This window comes from Dasypus novemcinctus, chromosome 14, assembly GCF_030445035.2.
Source record: "Dasypus novemcinctus isolate mDasNov1 chromosome 14, mDasNov1.1.hap2, whole genome shotgun sequence".
Taxonomy (NCBI): Eukaryota; Metazoa; Chordata; class Mammalia; order Cingulata; family Dasypodidae; genus Dasypus; species Dasypus novemcinctus.
This window is the reverse complement of record NC_080686.1, coordinates 53,229,859-53,247,893: the sequence shown is the minus strand read 5'-3', so window position 1 is coordinate 53,247,893 and position 18,035 is coordinate 53,229,859. Positions and strand designations below refer to the sequence as shown.

General features: G+C 36.9%; 1 protein-coding gene across 1 annotated transcript in view; it reads right to left on the bottom strand.

Moving 5' to 3' along the window:
• NECAB1 (N-terminal EF-hand calcium binding protein 1) overlaps window positions 1–18,035 on the bottom strand; it is a 247,317-nt gene that overhangs the window by 177,715 nt on the left and 51,567 nt on the right. The window contains exon 3 of the mRNA XM_012518134.4: window positions 15,204–15,312. Within this exon, the coding sequence (XP_012373588.1) occupies window positions 15,204–15,312 (109 nt within the window). The remainder of the gene's footprint in view (window positions 1–15,203; window positions 15,313–18,035) is intronic.

The following is an 18,035-nucleotide window of genomic DNA, read 5'->3' as shown; positions in this document are numbered from 1 at the left end:
TCTTAGAAGGATGTATTGCTATACAAAATTTATGCTAGCATTTAGCGTAGTGCCTAGCCCTTAGCCAGTGCTCCATAAATATCTGTTTAAGTAAAATGAAACAAATCTCGGAGATCAGTGTTGAAGTTATACTTGGGACCTTATCACCTAGATATGTCTCATCGCTGTACCTGGAAAACACATGATAATCACTCCTCTTTAACAATAATGGAGTCAATGAAACTTCATTAAATTCATTTCTCTGCTATATGTAAATAAATATTAAAGCTCTCCCAATCATGACCCTGGAAATTCATAGTAGCTTCAGGAAGAAAAAACAAAAAAAAAAAAACAGGAGGAATAATTCTGCTTTCCATTGCTAAGGAAAGTCTTGGATATAAAGGGGAAAAGGATACCAGTAATTATTAACCCATTCAAATGAAAGAATGAAACTGGATGGGACTAAAGAACTGTGAAGTAAATGTCATCATGTTTCCATCAATCCTCACCTGCCCCATTCTAAGCAACTGTTCTAGCACTCAGAGTCACATACTATTTACACTGGCCCCAAAGGCCCTAGCAACATTAGCAAAACCCTCACAGTGCACATCATAAAAATGATGTGTAATGTGCTGGGATCCATTGGGAGTGTGGTTAAAAAAACCCTGTTGGAGCACGATGCAAGGCTAGACAGTCCAGGACTCATTTGAAGAAAAGAGCTCTAGCAGACAACTTGTTCCAGCCCACATAAAACAAACAGCACACAGCACCCCATAAATCCACCCACACAGCCAGGCCCTTGAGAGTCCGCTGAGGATTTTCCTCTGCAGACAGCTTCTATGATGTGAGATGCAGCATAATCAACCTTCCCTCCTACCCAGCACTTATCTGTAAGAGATGAGAAACAATGGAAAATTTCAAAAGTAAGTAACATCACATCCATTTGTTAGGCATGTAGATTTGTACTGGATACAAAGGACAAAAGTAAGGACAAAAGTAAGACCTCGATGGGGGAGGCGGGTGAAACTTTTAGGAGGCTCTCTGTCGCCGACCTTGAGGAATTTCTCTCTCAACCTTTCAGAAAACTGAATGGACTCCTGACTCTTAAGTCTCCCAAATAACTTTCCAAGCCTAAGCTGTCTCCCATGTCCTTTACTTTTAAATTCCTGCCAGGATACAAGTTGCTTTCCTTTAATCCTCAGAGCTGCCCTTACTCTATTATCTATCAGGAGGGTTTTTCTCACTCAAGGTTGGGTGAAAATGAGACTCCTCAGTTCTCCCCTGGTCTTATTGCCTTTGAAAACAAGTCCCAGGCCACTTTTGCTATTGTTAAACTAAATAGGAGGAGGAAAGAGAGAGTGGCAGAGCCAATGTCCCAAATTTGTATTATAGTTCTTAATTTCCATTTTTAGATGATGCCCAGGAGCTTAGTGGCCTCCAATATTCTTCTGTTATTTCTGAATTGAAGGACCTTTGACCTCCATCTATCTCTATAATCTGTTGAGTTTTTTTTTTTCTCCCAAAGAAAGCCCATTTTCCAAGCCACTATTGCATCCCAAAGACATAATTAGGAAAAAAGCAATTCATGCCAACTGTAGTTTATATTTTTAAGGCTCTTCAGAAAGGGACCTATTAATCTCAAAGAGTTCTCTGCTTAAGATAGGTCTATCTACACACTCTTTTCCAAACAACTACTTCAACCACTTGGTCACTAAATTGACACATTCATCACTATCATTTTGTTCTTTGGTGACGTCTCCTAAAATATTAGGTTTTATTGACTGAAGATACCCGTGTCCATACCACAAATCTCAGGAACAGCTCCCAAAGAAGATAGTATGCAGAGAACTCCAAGAAATATATGACTTTACAGCCACCACCCATTTTGCAGTGTCGAATCCAGGAAGCAGCAGTGAGCAATCACTCTGTGGTCCATGTGGCTTGATACTGACAAGTATTCCTAACCTGAGTCAAATGTTACAAAATTATGTAACCCCTTCCTTGCTTAGTAGACTAGACTGCTTAACATTTGTTTCGTGAGTTTACAATTTCCCTGCCAGAAAATATTAGCTACACTTAATATTTAAATATAGTAAAGCATTGAGAAGTGTCCTTGGCCAGGACCTTCGAAACAGAAGATTGCTGCTCTGCCAGACTCCAAGAGAGTGTATAGAAGTCCCTCTAGTGGGAAGCTGTGTAGATCAGTGGTTAAGATCAAATAGCCCAGACTTATCTCTATTCTCTAGGTGACCTTGGGAAAGTTAATAAACCTCTCTGTACCTCGGTTTCCTCATGTGCAAAATGGGGCCAATATTAGGTTTGTTATAAAGATTAAATGAGTTTATAAATGAAAAGTGCTTAAAGCAAGACTTGGCACATAGTAAGTGATCCATAAATGCTGGCCAAAATTTACTCTGAGGCAGAGTAATAATCTTCCAAAATCTTTCCAGATCAGAAAGACGTAAACAAACTCAGAAAAATGAGGTACAAATGCTTAAAAATGATGATCTAGACCAATATTTTTTTTCAAGCACATCTGCGACAATCTCCTTAGTGGTCCTCCTATCTTGTCACCTTTCATCAATTCTCATTGTTTTGGAGAGATCCATCTTTCTAAAATAAGAACCTAACCCAGTCACTTCCACGTTTAAGACTTTCAACAGCTCCCCACTGACATAAATATAGAACTCAAGTCACTCACCAGATCACAAGGCCTGACTTGTCTCTCTTGCCTCATCTCTCACTATCACCCTCTTGGAATGGATGCTCCAGCCACGCTGAGAATCTTCTCAGTTTCACAAACATGCCACATGCTTTCTCACGTAAAGCCTTCCACGTATGTTATTCTGTCTAGAAACTTTTCTCATCTTCATCCCCAGCCACATCCACACTCCTCCTTGATAACACCTCATGATTCAGCTTAAAAGTTACTTGATAAAAAATAAGAAAAAAGTTACTTCTAGGAGGCATTGAATGACCTCCTTCCCCAGCCCACTGTATTCTCCTGTCATAATTAATCAAATTATTGCTTGTCTACTTTCTCTGATAAAACTATAAGTCCTTTGTTCACCACCATATCCACAGTTACATGTACAATATTTGTCACATAGTAAACACTCAGTAACACTTCGTTGAATAAATGGCAGCCTCAGTTTGTATGGGCAAGATGGAATTTTAGAAGTGAGTTGACTCAGTTCAATTTCAATAGCCTCCTTCTTTCCCTAATCTCCTGGGATTCTCTCCCCTGGAATTCCCAAGAACCCCTTCCCCCAGGCTTTTGTGGTAGCCTCTTACAATATCTAAATTGTTTGTTATAGCAGAGTTGATATGAACTTATTCATAAAAGGTTGGTGTCTGATTAGGAAATTAGGGAAGATGAGTTTTGACTGGTGCTTGTTTGCTGTTTCTTCGCATAAAACATGAAAATGCAATGTAATAAATCAATGTTTGAGCACCTTCAAACCACCATTAAAACAAAAACTTACAATATATACAACCTTTTATATTAAATTTCTATGGACTCTTGTTTCCCAGATTAAGAAATCCCATCCAAAGGCTTTAAATTTATTAAGGATAGAAATTCCCATGTAGTCTGTGACTGTGAAAGGGGAATTTCTGTCATGGGCTCTGAAATCTTTCTTAACTCTAAAGAAGAGTACCAATCAAAACAACAAAGATTTTTCAGACATTCAGCAAAAGTAAATAAAAAACACATCCTGAATTTTTCACTGAAATATGAGTCTATGAATATGCCCTATTTTAAAGACATAATCCCTTTCAATTTTCATGACCCAATTATAACATAGACACATTTTACTCCACGGACAATAAAGAGATTTAGAAAATATTAAGGGGAAAAAAATCTGGGATTAGGCATTCAAAATTCAAGTATAAATGCAAAGAAACAATTATAATAAATAACAAAACAAAAATTCAAAGACTGGAGCCCTTTTGCAGTTTATTCTCATTTAAGTGAGTCTGGTTATCAAGTCAATTTTTCAACATCAAGCTTGGAGAAGGATCAGAGTGAGAGCAACATGAGAGAAACCACACAGAGGCATGGATTCAGACACTAGACCCGCTTCTATTATAACCACTCACATTTTAAAATTAAAGGTTAAGTGGTAATTCACCCCCTTTGATTCTGATGAGCCCACAGGAGGGGTCCTGATTATTTTTCAAGTAATCAGATTTCATTTTCCCCCATCTATATTACTTCCTTAAATTGTTGACCTTTGGCCAAAGTAAGGCAGGCAATCTTCCTGTGATTATCACATTACCCAGGAGTCTCTGGCTTTTTGAAACTTTTTGAAAGTTAGACTCCAAGTAATAATTGTCAGACGATCTAATTTTTGTTAAAATATAGGTTGTTCAAGCTTAGTGATCTTTGAAAAAAAGAGTAGCAATCAAGTTAAATTACATTTTATCAACAAGGATTAACTGTTATAAAGTCTCTGGATTAAAGACAGGCACAAAGCTGGAACTATTAGTGGAGAGAACTGTCTTTTCATGCTTCTGAAATCACAGTAAGGAGTCATCATTGACTCTATTTTCCTGAAATATCAGCCCTCCATGAGATATTTGGAAAATCATTTTCCATTCATCAATATGTCAGATACCTATAAATATAGAGTCATATTCATTTATGCATAACACATGGCACATGTTACCCATGATAGATAATTAAATACTTGTTGAATAAATAAGTGAACAGCAGGGAAAAATTACAAATTTCTTGGAAGCTACAAACTCATCTCAAATAACGGTTGTCAAGTTTGACAATCTAAATTTTTCCTTGGAAATTATTCACAGTTAAAAAAAAAAAGAAAACAAAGAAAACTCTTTGTGCTAATCTTGAGTCCATAATCATTCAATTCAACCTGACAGCAGAGATGATGGGAAGACAGGGAGAATTAGTTATGCAAATGATAACTCCAATGGCCCTCAACAGGTATATTTCTAATTATTTCTAACTACTGTTTTAATCTAAGGTTGATTAAAAGTAGATTCCCAGAAAACTTTTAAAAAAATAAATCATTTAGGCCCATTAGTGACTGAGTCAAGAATAATAAGGTACAGCTGATACTCATGCCCTGGTATTTTCCCTATTTTCACTTAACTACTTAAAGCTTTTTCTATTCAGGTATTTTCCTACTGAGAAACCTTTTAAGACCAGAAAAGAGAATATAACATTCCATGTAATAGGAACTGTTTTGTAAGCTATGAAAACTGTTCTTTTACATGTAAATGCAGATCCATTATCAAATATATTAGGACAAAGAAAAATCTTAACATATTTTACATTTGTTAAAATATGGAAATAATCCATATTTATATCTTAAAATTATATTCATGGATTTTAGTTCATGGGAATATATTACTCTTTTAGGGAAGGAAACTTTGAAACTGTTTTAGTTTAATTAAGAGTCCAAAGCCAAATTTATCACTTACTCTGATCCTAACCAAAAAGAGTCCGTTCTTTTTTGACAGTAGCTATCAATGGTATCATCCTTTTCACAGGGTCTCAACTATAGAAGTCACCAGCAGTGTACCATTCCATGCCTTTCTTACATCTAATCAATATCTCCTGCTCCTAAAGCAAATGATCAACAAAATTTGCAATTGATGGAAGCAGTGGAAAGTGACAGTCTCTGCCTCAAAGGGTGTGCAATTTAAATGGGGAGAGAAGATTAGCATGGTAGTGAAACAATGAGCTAAAAATAACAAAAAGATATTACATAATTAAATGGTACCTTATGAAATAAATTATAATTCTAAAAACTTGGAGAAAGATGATTCAGGAAGGAAGGAAAGATTAGTGAGTACATCTTAATTATTATGTGTCAGGTACCTTACTTATATATTATTGCTAAACTTTGCAAAATGGATTTTTACATGGACTCTCAACAAGGAGAAACAACTACCAGAAGTCATCACAGTAATTTTGTAGAGGGATTGAAGCCCAACCTGGCAAGTTCCTGAGTTCTTTCCACATAGCAACCCTGCCCTTTTATAGAAAGGATAGACCATGACTTTTGGAAAATTTTATTAGACAAAGGGAAGGGGCAAGGCTGTTTGGGCAAAGAATATAGCATAATGAGAGTTGTGGAAGCTGGAATTTATTCCTTTTCTTAAATATTTATTGAGCTTGCATGAGCTTGCAGTATGTCCTAGACTCTATGTTGGGTCCTGGAATTTAATGGAAAGCAAAACAGACATGCTTCTGCTTTCATGGAGTTTAAATAAGAAGATGTAAACATTAATCAAATAAACACGAAATATATAAAATTATAATTTAGAGAAGTGTTGTGAAGAGTTCTCATTGTACATGCCAAAAGGAGAACACACAATGGGAAATTTGACCTAAAAAGGAAGATCAGAGAAAGCTTTCATGAGGCATATAGATGTGTATTTGATTTATCAGCATGGAGAAAAGATACAGAAGACCACACAACAGATGGTAAAGATCAACTATGGGGGCTGGCATAGGGGTGGGCAGTGGAAGGGGAGAAAAGTCAAAAATATTGTTCTTTGTGATAACAGAATGCATGTACCAGCAGTATGGTACACAAATGCTATTGGTGGTTATTGCAAAAAGGTGGGATTTCAGGTGTTTTTCCATTCTTATGATTGTCTACATTTCTTAAATACTTTTTCAAACAAGCATGTGTTATTTATGTAATTTTTTGTGGAGGAAATATGTTCTTAAAATAATTGCTCTTGAAAATCACTCACTTCAAAAGTAAGCAATGTCTTTTAAGTTGTTTGTAATTACGTTTGTCTAAAGAATTCTGAAATCATAAGGAATCATAGAGCAGAACCATTGTTGTAACTGTTCAACCAAACCAAACATTCTTGAGAATGACATATTGTAAGAGAGGGAAAGCTGTACTTGGATAGTGGTAGTGAAGATGAAGAGAATTAGATGGATTCACAGGCTAAATAAGCAGGATAAAAACTGTCCAAGAAGTAGCATCAAATAATTTAAAAGAGATTGGGGTTACAATTTTACTGAATTGGTTTCACCCATTTGGAGGATATTGGCGAGGTAAGAAAGAACACTGCATTTGGTGAATAAATAATTCACTTAGATTTCTCAGAAAATTTTTGTTTTGAGCACTATTCAATTTTGCTTCATCTCCAGCAACTGTATCATGGATAGTGGGAAAGGAGGGTTCAATTAAGATTAAAGAGAATTCAACCTCTTCATAGGAAGAAATACATGACAACCAGAAAATAATTCCCTAGGTAAGATTAAAAATATAAAAAGATCTATTAAAAGTTTGAAAGCAAATACCTTCAAGGCAAACAATTAAAGGACACAGTAAAATTGTGAGAGCACTTTGAACAAGAGAGAAAATAAGGCAAATGCAAAGTGATGGAATGGAGGGAGAAACAAGGACCAAAGTCCAGAAGTAGAAGATGAATTCCAGGTTTAAAGGTAGGATGGGGGGAAGGAAAATGTGCAAAGAATGGAAATAATGTCCACAGGGGAAAAAAAAGAAAAAACACTTCTAAACTGTAGCAACACCACTCTAAAAATCCTGTATAATGGATATAAAAGGAGGAGAAGGATAAGGCAGCAATTAAAGCAATTACCTCAACTATACTGTACATCCAAATATATTCTACTACTGGAGAGAAATTGCCATCTTTTCATCAAGAATAAAATGCCTGAAAAGCATCTTAAAAACTGGGCTTGAAATATTTTGATTTTTGATGTGCACAATAAACAGCTAAAAATCTGAAAATTTACTAAAGTGGCATTATAGAATGGAAAGAGTTTAAGTTTCATTTTTAGGCAGACCTGAGCCATTCCCAGCCCCTGACACATACCATCTGTATCACCTTGGACAAGTTACTTACCTTGGAAAGGTAAGATGAATCAAAGATTCTCTGATTCTTTACTGTAGAATGTGAATTACAATAATACCTACTTACTTGGTTTTGTGAAGGTTAACTAAGATGAGGCAAATATGAGCCTGACACACAGTCATCCAATAAATTTATTTCCCTATTCCTTTAGAAATTAAACGTTTCTTTTAGAAATTAAATATTTCCCTTAGAAATGAAATGTGAATTACCTTGACACAAAATATAGCTTGACGACCTTCTTAGTCAGAAAATTGGAGCCGAGTCTTTTCAGAAATTATAACTAAGGATAAACCATTTCCTTGTCATATAAAAAAAAGTCCCCTTAAAATTCCCTCCTTTATAAATGCCTAAAATTATGCTAATCTTCTCATTTAAATTAGAATTTTTGCGTCTTTATTCCTCACTCTTCCTTTAGGGAAGAATCCTCTGCCCTTACCCAATTACAGATTATGGAATCAGCTGATTTAAGAAGAGTGCCAATGAAAGAAAGAAAAGAGTCTTAAATGTAACTCAGGAAATTGGTTAGGTTTTTCTCTCCATTTTTTTTTTATGAGCTAGAGAAAAAAAGATATTGAAGAAAGGAAATGGGTTTAATAATTATGACGTGAAAGACACACCTAAGTAATGGGTGACTGAGGAAATTTGATGGACACAGGTTAGTTCTAATTGCCCAAATGAAATCAATAACTGTTATAGAGTGAGTCCTGCTAAGACTGTAAGACATCCATTATCAGTCTCTGAAAATGTGAGACAAGTTACATACGTATAGGATATAAACACAGTCTTTGTTGTAGCCATGTATGTAGTTCTGATTTTTAAATTCTTAAGAAATAAGAAAAATGTACAGGTTAGAACTACCCAGATAACATCAGATTTTCCTGATGAACCCATACACAGTAGGAACCCTCTGGAGTTTCAATTCCAATAAGCCCCTGTATCTTCTTGGGAAAGGGGATCATCTTCCTCTATAATAAGGGATGGTAAAGGGTAGACTTTGAGCCTGGGTAGGCAGTAACAGGATCTCCTTCTTTAGCACTGAGGTCACTGACACTCTTTCTCATTTGGCATACAAAGTATTCTGAACTAAAACCAATGGAGATGGGTGTCAGCTAAATCCTGTCTCTCTGTAGAACAGCATGCCCCTGCTGGCTTTTGTTTGTTTATGCCAAGTTTGCTACTTCTTGCCGTGACAGAGAGTAGCCCACCCTCTATCTCCTGTATCTGAACCTTGACCAACTGTATTCTCTGTTCTCTACTAGTTGTTCATTGCCAGCTTGGGTCTCGTTTGAATACATGGAACACTCTTCTGCTAGGGCTCCTTTGTCCAATGTGTATTGCTGTGCCCCAACCAAGGCACACTCAGGCCACCTACTCCATTTTAACCTGATACAGTCTGTATTTTTTTTTTTTTTCACTTCATTAACAACATAGGGCTACACTGTCTCTCTTCTAATTTCTTGCTTCTGTACCCACCCTTAGTCATGCCATATCTACATAGCCTAGTACCTGGGACTATGGGCTGCCCTTATCTGCAGGCACTTAAATCTTGGTGCTATTAAGTCTTTAATTCTGGTTGAAGAAGGAATAGGCCATTTTACCAGGGGTGGTGAGCTTTCTTTTTCACTGTTGGAACTGCAAGGGACTTTCTAGGTCACAATGCAATGCAGGCTGAGCTACATGCTCTTCAAACTGACCCACTTCTTATTCCATGGGTACTTATCCTGCCTTCTTTATCCACTGTCCTTTCATATATGTTCACTTAAGCAGTGTGATAATAACTCAAGGGAAAAAGTGGGTTCATCAACCAACTCATCAAGCTTGAGAATTTCACATCATGCACAAGCAGAGTTTTCTGATTCAGAAGGAACAAACCCATCGATGTCATTCTCCAACTAGTATGACATTATCTCATCACTGGTGCATAATAACTGTTTTCAAATAATATTAGAAGGACCTGTCATATGGAAGAGCAAACATGATTATTCTACATGGGCCCTAAGGAGCCAAAATAAGAAAATAAGTGGAAATGTAGTGTGAAAATTTTCAATTTAGCTTAAGTTTTTTCAGACTTTCAAAGATAGTTGATGATGGACCATGCCCTTTTAGTAGGTGTCAATATATTCCTGTTGTTTTAATGTGCTTTCATAATTTAACAAGTCCTGGGTTGAAGTCCCAGTATCCAAAACTTATGTTAGCATGGAATAAGGAACTCTTGGCTCTGAAGATATGTCTTCCATTTCTAGGCATAGGCCTCCATCTGAGGTCCCTTGGAAGCTTTTCTGTATTCTTTATTTTTGACCAAGTCACAAAACTTCCATCTGTTCTACCATTTGGTATACCCTGACAATCTGGGACTCCCAAATGCATCGGCCACAGACTGGCAGAAATGTCTGTTATCTCCAGGGGTTCTTTCCCCCTGCCTGTGCTGTAGTTAACATCCAAAAAGACTTTCATTAACTTATTTTCCAAAATGCAGACAAAGCTGGCATTCAGTTGAATAAGGGTACTTCTAATAAGCTATGAAAGTTTCCTCTTGATCTAATATGATGGTTTGAAGCTGGATGGACCCCAGGCAGTTTAAAGCTGAATAGATTCCAGAAGATCATGTTCTTAAAGCTAATTCATACCTATAGATGTAAACCTATTGAAGGTGGGGCCTTTTGATTAGGTTACTTCAGTTAAGGGCCTTTTGATTAGGTTACTTCAATAAGGCATGGCTCTGGGTGGGTCTTAATCCCCTTACTGGAGTACTTTATAAATGGGGAGAATACAAAGAGAAAGAGAGAAAGCAAGACGCTGAGGCAACAAAATACAAAGAGAAGGGAAAACAAGAGTCCAAGATTGTGAGTATCCGGTCTTTGGAAAGAGAGCATCACCTGATGATGCCTTGATCTGGACACTTTTCTCAGCCTCAGATCAGTCAGCTTGTAAAAGCCAACCCATTTCTTGTATATTGCATTTTGACAGCCTAGCTAACTAGAACACCAAATGATCCTCCTTCTATCTATTCCTGCTTTTTATCTGGTATGGTGGTCCCAATTTGTGGGCTACCAAACTTTCACTAATATTTACTAAATTTGCTAATTTTTCTAATACTGTTTTTTCAACTTAGAATCTTTAAGGTCTTTATCCTTTTCAAACAGTAACTTTTATAAAATTTGAGGGAAAATGTTTTATAAGAGCTTTAATGGAACTGGAAGAAATGCAATTTTGGAAGAAATCCAAAATTACTGAACATTTAACAGCATAAAAGAAAAAGAAATATTACATATTTGACCCAGAGAGGCGACAGTTAAGACAACTCTTGACAAACATCTGGGAAATCATGAAGGTTTTAGTGAGATAGGCATGACATTCTTCAGAATATTCTGAAATATTATATTGTATGCACTTCCCTTAAGACTTGAGAGAATTAAGTTTTTCCACAATTTTCTGCCCTGTTGTCAAAAATATCCACTTTGGCCTTATTCTCCTTTGCCATATCACATATCCCAGATAACATCCACAGAAACAAGCCTATCCATTGTTCCACATTCAACCAACTACTCTTCAAGAAAAAACCACAGAAACTTTCTAAATGTAATGAAGAAAAGTTGATCAATCTTAAAAAGAAAAATAAGATGATGGGAAGTTGGGTTCCCTTGTGATGCCTTCAAATCTCTCTTACTTTCAACTCTGGGTTCTTTTTACTTCCAAAGTCACTACCCTGAATAAAAATATTAAGGCCAGAGATTATGAATGTAATTTCTGACAAAACATGCATTATCCCAGAATTCGAATATAGCATCAAACAAGTAGGATGACTCATGAAGTGCTCATAAGAGTGAGATTTTATTGAGTTTTGAGTTTAACCTTGAGCCTGGCAGCCCTCAGGTCCTCAGCAGCAGATGTTTGTGGACTCTGACTTTCAAAGTACACCATTAAAGTAAGACGAGTTTGACTGCCATGGTTCAGCCTGGGGATCGGCTCCTGTAGGCCGGGTTCTACCCTTGATCAAATTAGAGGGATGAGGGATGCTGGGCAGTGGTGGTATTTGGGAGGAGTATAGATTTTCTTAGGTATGTGGAAGGAGAAAAATTAATTGGCTTACATAGTACAATAATTAAAATAATTAATACCTGGATCATGCAAAGATAAATGTTAACACAAAAAATTAATATCTATTGGCTATAGGGCTACAGTTCAAGTGTTTGAATTAATATCAGAAAAAGATCAAACCCTGACCATTGACATGCCTTTTTTTTTTTAGACAGGAATTTCATGAATATAATTCAGAAGTCTTTACCTAAAATACTTTAGTTCCAAATCAAGTTGAACACTATTATGATCATAAAACACTTATTCTTGTTACAGCAGTAATTATCCCTTTAGACTTAATGTATCAATCATTAAGCATACTCCTTTAGCCCTTATGTTATCTTTATTTTATGCCAAGTAATCCAAATTAATAAATACATAAAATAGCAAAACCAAGCCAAGGAGGCCTACCGAAAACATTATTTATCATGAATATGAAAAAACGTATATTGAAAATTTCCATGGCATCAAGTTCTGGGTCTATGACTCACAATAATTGTTCCAAAGTCAGATATTTTTAAAACTTTAATAATTACTATAACAAGAAAGAAATGATGACCATACATGCTGGAATATTAACATCTGAACTTCCAACATCTGACCACAATGGAAGCCTATTTTTTATTCCCCTCAAGTATCATTTTTCACAATGGTATGGGGTAGCTTCCTTTCTTCCCTGCATAATCATTATTTCCCAGTAATATTTTCAAGATTCAACTAAAGTCACCCGCAGTCTTATTCCCTATCTTTCACTAGGGACACAACAACCTACAAATATGTTACTCCCTGACATAAGTTTTTGAAATTCCCTGGTTGACAAGGGTAAAGTTAAGGCACTTTTGTAATCTCCAAACACAGTTTGCTTCCTGCCTGGCCCATTCTTCCCTCTCTAGTTTTGTCTCCTCCCACTCCCAGTCTTAAAGCTGACACTTATGAAAGTGCTCATCACTCCAATTCACCCAAGTGACATTATGCCTCCAAGCCTTTTGTCATAAGGACTTTCTGATTAGAGTATCTTTCTTCTTTAACTAACCAAGATCTAATCTCCCACAAAGATTCAATTCTTGGCCACATAATCCTGGGAACATTTCCTGAACCCACCAAAATGGGCTAAGATTTCTACCCTTGTGATTCCAGAGTATGATGCTCACAATCTCAATCATAATATTTGTGATATTATATCGAAATAATCAGTTAATGTGTTTATATCACCATAAAACAATAAGCCGGTTCCACATTGCACCATCAATATCCACTAGGGATTCATATTATGCCAGATTTGTTGAATGGAATGAAACTTTTTTTTTTTAAAGATTTATTTATTTATTTAATTCCCCTCCCTCCCCCGGTTATCTGTTCTCTGTGTCTGTTTGCTGCGTCTTGTTTCTTTGTCCGCTTCTGTTGTCATCAGCCGCATGGGAAGTGTAGGCGGTGCCATTCCTGGGCAGGCTGCACTTTCTTTCGCGCTGGGCGGCTCTCCTTACCGGTGCACTCCTTGCGCATCGGGCTCCCCTACACGGGGACACCCCTGTGTGGCAGGGCACTCCTTGTGCACATCAGCACTGCGCATGGGCCAGCTCCACACGGGTCAAGGAGACCCGGGGTTTGAACCGCAGACCTCCCATGTGGTAGATGGACGCCCTAACCACTGGGCCAAGTCCGCTTCCTGGAATGAAACTTTTAAACCAGCTACCTGCTAATACTATTTCTGACACCAGAAATGTTAAGCTATTCAATTGAATTCAATTCAATTCAATTGAAGTCAAGAAATTTATAAACTAGTTGTTTTCACAATATTCAGTTGTTTGAGTCAAGTGCATTTAATCTTCTAATTTTTCATATCAGATTGCTTAAACAAAATGTCTGTGCATAAGTATAGCCCAAGAACATATTTTGGCATGCCAGCCCATTGCCTGGAACTATGGCAACATTTTGCCTAAAGTGACCTAATGAACACTCCAAACAGTGGACATGCTGATGGATCTTAAGGTATGGTTAAAATGGTTCTCTCACATCAGAATTTCTGTAATCATGACTCACAATGTGATTTGGTTAATTACTCAAAGCAAGTAACATATTTTTGTTGTTCTATATTCAAAACAACTCATTATTTTATAGTTTTAAGCATCATGAGAATAAAATCGCTATAAACACTATATTAATGTGATAAAGATGTGTAGGTAAAATAAATAGAATGGAGAGATCACAGTATACATTAATTATTCAGAACAAAATGCTGTGTGCTGCATTATCTGCATCTCTCAGGTGATTTGGAGTTTAGCACATCTGAATTGTCCTTATAATTCTTTTCACTGTTGTGGTTCCCCATTTCACTTTGCTAATGTAAGAATGGCCTAAGGACAACTTTAAAATTTTTTTAAAGATACTTAGATTATACAAATGTCACATAAAAATATAGGGGATTCCCATATGTCCCACTCCCCATTCCTCCCACATTTTCCCACATTAACAACATCCTTCATTAGTGAGGTACATTTATTGCAATTGATTAATACATTTTAGAGCATTGCCACTAAGCGTGGATTAAAGTTTACATTGTAGTTTACACTCTTTCCCACCCAATTCAGTAGGTTACGGCAAGATTTAAAATGGCCTCTATCTGTCGTTGCATTGTCATTCAGAACAATTCCAAAGTCCCAAAAATGCCCCCATACTACACCTGTTTTCCCCTCTCCTTCCCCTCAGAATCTCCAGTGACTACTGCCTCCACAACAATGATATAATTTCTTCCATTGCTAGAATCACAATAAGTCTACAGTAGAATACCAATCAGTCTATTTTAGTCCATAGTTCATTCCCCAGTCCTGAGGATTCTGGGATGGTGATGTCCACTCCACCTCTAACTGAGAGGGGGCTGTCATCCCATAGTGCCAATGGATGGGACTCTTGCAGATGTAGACTAATTCAGAGTCTAAGTAACAAGACAAAATTCTACCTTATCAGTGATAAAATTTTGAATTACAGTCTATGCTTTTGTTTAACCTTTTGCACAAAGGGCACTGCCTAAAACTGCTTTAGAAGAATTCTTCACAGAATGTCACTGTTGTCTGATTCAAAATTTAGAATTTCAGAGCTTATCAATTATATTAGCAAAGATGGGGTATATCAACATTACATATCACTGAGCATTAAAATGTACCTTCTACATCTTTCCTCTCTCTTCTTCACAGGTATGCTCTTACATACAAATGCTCACTCTCTACTCTCTCTCTGCCTTATTTACAGAATCTAGTGATAAAGAAGTTCCTTACTTGGTGTTGTGTGTATCAATGGTATGGAAGAGCTCATGTAATTCTTCTCCACTCAGAACACCATCTGCAAAATAAGCTTTGAATTCTTCAAAGGATAATTTTCCATCATCTGTAATGGTAAGAACAAACAGAAGAAAAGCAAATCACTTTCACTTTGTACATTGATCTTTCTTTTGATTTGTAAAACCTTACCCAAATGCTTTTGCATGTGCATATACACATATATTCAAAAAGAATGAACTGCTCAAGGTGTTAAAAAAGAAGAAAATCAGTATATCTTTAAAGTTCGCAGAATGCAGATGTGTACATTCTGATGAAATATAATTTGGTTTTGGCTATTTACCTATTTATTTATTCACCCAAACATTTAACAAGACTGGCAATACCAGCAAGATATCCACACAACCAAATAAAGAGTCCCAAACAGTCAATTATTTAGATGTTTGCCTTCATGGTACAAAACATATACAGCAATAGCAGGTTGCAGGTTAAATTCTAAATGTTTAATAAGTATGCATTGAGTAAAAAATGCTTTCGTGTGAATACCAGAACCATTATTAGAGTCCAAAACACTTTGCTCATTCTTTTATTCTTCAAACAAGCACTTTTTAAACCAAAGATTTCACTTATTCTGTGATACAAATATTAAACACAATCAGGGGGTTTAATACTAGAAATCAGATGTACAGACATAAGAGTAAATATCACACAGTACAGCACAATAAGTGCAATAAAATACACAGTTTGAAATGTATGGATGTTTGGGTAATATTTCTTTCGTTTGGGACATAAAGGGTTTTAGCAGCATTTGAGTCAGACTCTAAATAACAGGTAAAATTTGGATAAGCCTAGATGGAAGAAACATATTAACAACAAGCAAAAGTAAGAGATTTATCCCAGACACACACACAGAACACACATATAATAGAAGGGTAGATGGGCAGGTAGGGAGATGAAAGCCTCCTTTGTGCAAGCAGCTGATCTATCAGTTATCCCAGATAAGCCACCCGATGGCTCCAGGGTAGACATGATGGTCTTCATTTACGAGTCTGAAATCTAAAGCAGGAAGGGACTCAGCCAGGGTCACAGAACTCCTACAGTGTGGTTCTACCAACCCTCTGCTGAACAGGATTGAGTTTGTCTTTGAGTAGATGAAGGTATTGAATAGGACTGGATCATCAAGGCCCATTTAGGGTTTTTTTTTTCTCCAAGGATGGCCCACAAGACTACCTGGGGTACCATTAAAATAGATTCCTGGGCCTGATCACAGAACACAGGGAGGGGAAAGTCACAAAGATATCTGCGTTTTAATAACCTGTGTGGGGGATTTGAATCTCTGGACTGACAATATGATAGCCAGGCCCTTAGCCTCAACAGACTTCAGCTCCTACACTCTGATTTATTGGACTTACCCCACTCAGCTAACATGGAGTTGAAGAATGTCAACCACCACACCATGGAGACTAGAGTGCCTACAACTGAAAGCAGGAGGATTGCATCCAGTATCCACGTGGAATCTAAGCCCCCTCTTGACATAGATGTGGAATGGACACAACCAAGCCCAGGCCCACAGGAAGGAGGAATACAGTAAGGATTAGAGTGGACTTAATGATATCCTATTCATTAACTATTGTGGTTAATAATCGAGAAAATGTGGCATTGGTGTGGAAAAAGTGGCCATGGTGGCTGCTGGGTGCGGGGAATGGGAGGAAGAGATGAGATGTCGAGGCATTTTCGGGACTTGGAGTTGTCCTGGGTGGTGCTCCAGGGACAATTGCCGGATATTGTAGGTCCTCCCATGGCCCACTGGATGGAATGTGGGAGAGTGTGGGCTATGGTGTGTACCACAGGACATGGGGTGCAGTGATGCCCAGATATGTACTCACCAGATTCAATGGATGTGTCATGATGACGGGGGAGAGTGTTACTGTGGGGGGAGTAGTGGGGTGGGGGTGGTGGGGGTGAATGGGGACCTTATATTTTTGAATGTAATTTTTTTAAAAAAATGAATAAATTGAGTAGAATTTGGAAAAAATAAAAATAAAAAAATAAATTTCAAATATAGCATTTCCAGGTCTCATATTGGGTAATCTGGTATTTTAGCTTCCTGTTCACATTCTGTAACAATGGAAATGTTCTTTATAGTGAACTGGGTGATGGTTACATGCATGTATACATGTGTAAAAATTCATTGAGTTGTACAATTAAGATTTATGCATTTTACTGTATACAACTGATACCTCAAAAAATAAAACTGAAAAAAACCAAACCACAAATAAAACCAATAATAATAATAATAATAACCTGTGTGATTTCTCCTTATACTATAAAGGACAGAATAGGCCTAATTACTGAATTGCTTAATTTTTCAGATAAGGGACTACAGGCTGTAACATCTTCCAAAACTCCTTACTGCAAAACACAAATATAAAGACTCTTGAAAGGTTTTAAATTGTTTCATTTTGTTTTTTGACTTAATACATTAACCAATCTTCCAATTAATGCTCGCAAACAGCTAACTGGGCAGACATAGACTTAGAGGTCTTGCAAACCAGATCTGATTGAAGCGCAGAAGGAGTTCCTGACCGCCAGTGATCCATGGGCCATCCTAGCCCAGCCCTTCAAACGCCACAGCAAACCATTACGAGACAAAGTTTAACTTACCAGGCTCATTCATCAATTGCCTAATTTTGCATTTCTGTTTCTGGATGTGTTATTTTAGGGTCACACCTCAAATGACTACTTTTTAAATTGTTTATTTTTTTTATTTAATTATTTATTTATTTCTCTCCCCTTCCCCCCTTTTATCTGCTCTCTGTGTCCATCCACTGG